At 51.4% G+C, this 2,448-nt stretch overlaps 1 protein-coding gene across 1 annotated transcript in view; it reads right to left on the reverse strand.

Moving 5' to 3' along the window:
• Window positions 1-1,238, reverse strand: part of LOC119110446 (actin, muscle) — a 3,399-nt gene extending 2,161 nt beyond the window's left edge. Inside the window, exon 1 of the mRNA XM_037234276.1 lies at window positions 1,090-1,238. Coding sequence (XP_037090171.1) covers window positions 1,090-1,215 — 126 coding nt within the window. The 5' untranslated portion in view covers window positions 1,216-1,238. The remainder of the gene's footprint in view (window positions 1-1,089) is intronic.
• Between the last annotated feature and the right edge of the window lie 1,210 nt (window positions 1,239-2,448).

A 2,448-nucleotide genomic window follows, 5' to 3' on the forward strand; every position in this document is an offset into this window, starting at 1 on the left:
AGATTATCGGAGCCCGACGAATGGCCGTGGTTCAACATTGGAGAAACGGTTCGGGCATAGCGTCTAATTGCCCCCACTGATGTTTAAGTAGGAAGACATATATTTCAGAAGAAACTCACAAAACTGATGCAGAGGGCGTCTGGTACAAATGCACGAAAATCGCGCGAACTTTAGGTGTTCCCGGCCTTTCACCACATGGTTATTAATATCAACCGCCTGTGTCCATACCGGTGCCTATCATTTCGATGGAGGAAAACATAACGTTATTTAAAAAACGTTATCATCCAATCCATCCAATCACATCTTGATGATTCATCCCAACTCCCATTCTCATGTCTTGTTCCCTGTTGCGGGCCCCTCCACGGGCTGGTGAATGGCCCCTGAGTGTGGTCAGTTCCCAGCGATGCCCGGGGAACCCGCCGCCGCCGGTTTGGCACCGTGCCAGACGGCGGGCCCGCCGCCGCCCACCCCACGCGCCGCTCGCCTCATGCTAAAACTGTAACCGCCGGCGCCGGCGGCGGTGGCGTCAGCCCAAATAAGGCCAGCAGAGCGCTACAGGGGGGAACGCACCGCCGCCGGCGCCGCACGCCCGGGGCGTGGCAGCACGCCCAGCCCACGGGGTTATGCATTAGAGGCTAAAGGGTGATATGAGGAGTGCAAATATATTATCAAAATTGTTGTAGAGGAAATGATCGTGTTTTAGACGGTTTGCAGCGATGGTTTTGGCACCGCACGCAATCAAGATTTCATATAAAGAGGACCAGAGGCATGTGAGTTTTTATCTGACTGGATATTGCGATCTTCTAGATCAACTGCTGTTTTTTCAAGTGATTGTAGCATTATCCTAGTGGAAAACTTTTGCTTGCACCACTTTCAAACGGCACCGTGTTAGCACATGGTCCAAAAATGCATTTTATTTCGCCTTTTTACGCTAACCATCGGTCTTAAAACCACAGCATTAAGCGGCAGTGACCTTTTCCCGGGCCCACACACTTATACTGTGCCCTCTAAAAACCGAGCCTGCTGCAGCTTCGCCTTATGAAGCGAAGCTACAGCAAGCTACAGCTGGCTGTTGGCCCTCATACGCACCTGGTGACGAGGGCGGCCGACAATGGAGGGGAATACAGCTCTGGGCGCGTCGTCGCCGGCGAACCCAGCCTTGCACATGCCGGAGCCATTGTCGACCACCAGCGCCGCAACGTCGTCGTCACACATGGTTGATGATTAGGTGGAGTCTGCAACGGAGAGAGCGGGTGTCGGTCAGCACGCTCCTGGCGCGGTGCATGCGCATTGTGCAGCATGACATCGAAAGGCGTAGTCACGGCTGGATGGATACAAACAGCGAGCGCTGCTTAGAGCTCACATTCATCCGGTGCCATCCGACTGGTTTACAATTATTTGTCGGCCAATGTGTGACACGACTACAGCAGTGGCCTGCTGGTAACTCTAGTGGCCCTGGGGCTCTGCCTTTGTTGCACGGAAGGATAGATTTCCAACGAACGTGACCAAAAATGCTGATTGCTGTTTCGCAACCACTGCCGCTTTCTTAAATATGCCATGACAAAATTGTTTTGTAGATTTTCCAGATGATATTGATATTTCAAGATGACATTCCTTCGCACGATGATATTGAGAAAAACGTGTAAAGAAGTCCTGGCAAATTTTCAGTGCCATAATTAACAGAACCCATGGCCTTAGCGAGGGCCCGCTTACATCAAGGGCGTCTGCTGGGATTCAGTTTCCATGGATGCAAACAGGTCAGGTGACCAGTCTATGTACAAGATCAAACTAACTGTGATTCACTGAACCTCATTACATTAGACTTGAAGGCTATCTAGCTCGCACCATAAGCACATCATTCAGAACCCCCCCCCCCCCCCCCCAATACAAAGACCCTAATGATTAGCCCACAATCACTAATCACCGTAATAATATGTCCACAAGCCACAGTTAGCACACCCCTCATCAAAGTCACCATTCCCATTAACTTCCACAATCAAAGCCACAGCCAGCAAGGAAATTCATCTCGCCGCAGATCCCTCAGGCTACCCAGTCAACGTCAGACACGACCAGTCTTGTCGTGTTTAAGGCTTGGTGACGTCCTTTCATGGCCTTACAATTTTTCTAGTCAAACCCAACAACCCACCTGAATGAGATAACCGTACATCCTATTAATCACTCGAGCATGTAGACCACTGTAGACTTATTCGCCGCCCACTAATGAGGCCCAATCTGTGGGCATGATCGACTGACTCGGGCTCAGTGGGAGCCCCTCCCATACCCTCATCTTCAGTTCGATTGCCACAGGAGACCGATCCTCGCAGCCGGTGGCAGTGTCACACGAGACCCTCACACCCTTCACACCCAGACCGATAGGCCCCCACACCATCACCCCATCACCCCATCCTAGCCATCCCTTTCCACAATAAACCCTATCAAAAATTCACC

Source organism: Pollicipes pollicipes, unplaced genomic scaffold (assembly GCF_011947565.3).
Source record: "Pollicipes pollicipes isolate AB1234 unplaced genomic scaffold, Ppol_2.1 Scaffold_7231;HRSCAF=8579_pilon_pilon_pilon, whole genome shotgun sequence".
In the NCBI taxonomy this organism is placed as follows: Eukaryota; Metazoa; Arthropoda; class Thecostraca; order Pollicipedomorpha; family Pollicipedidae; genus Pollicipes; species Pollicipes pollicipes.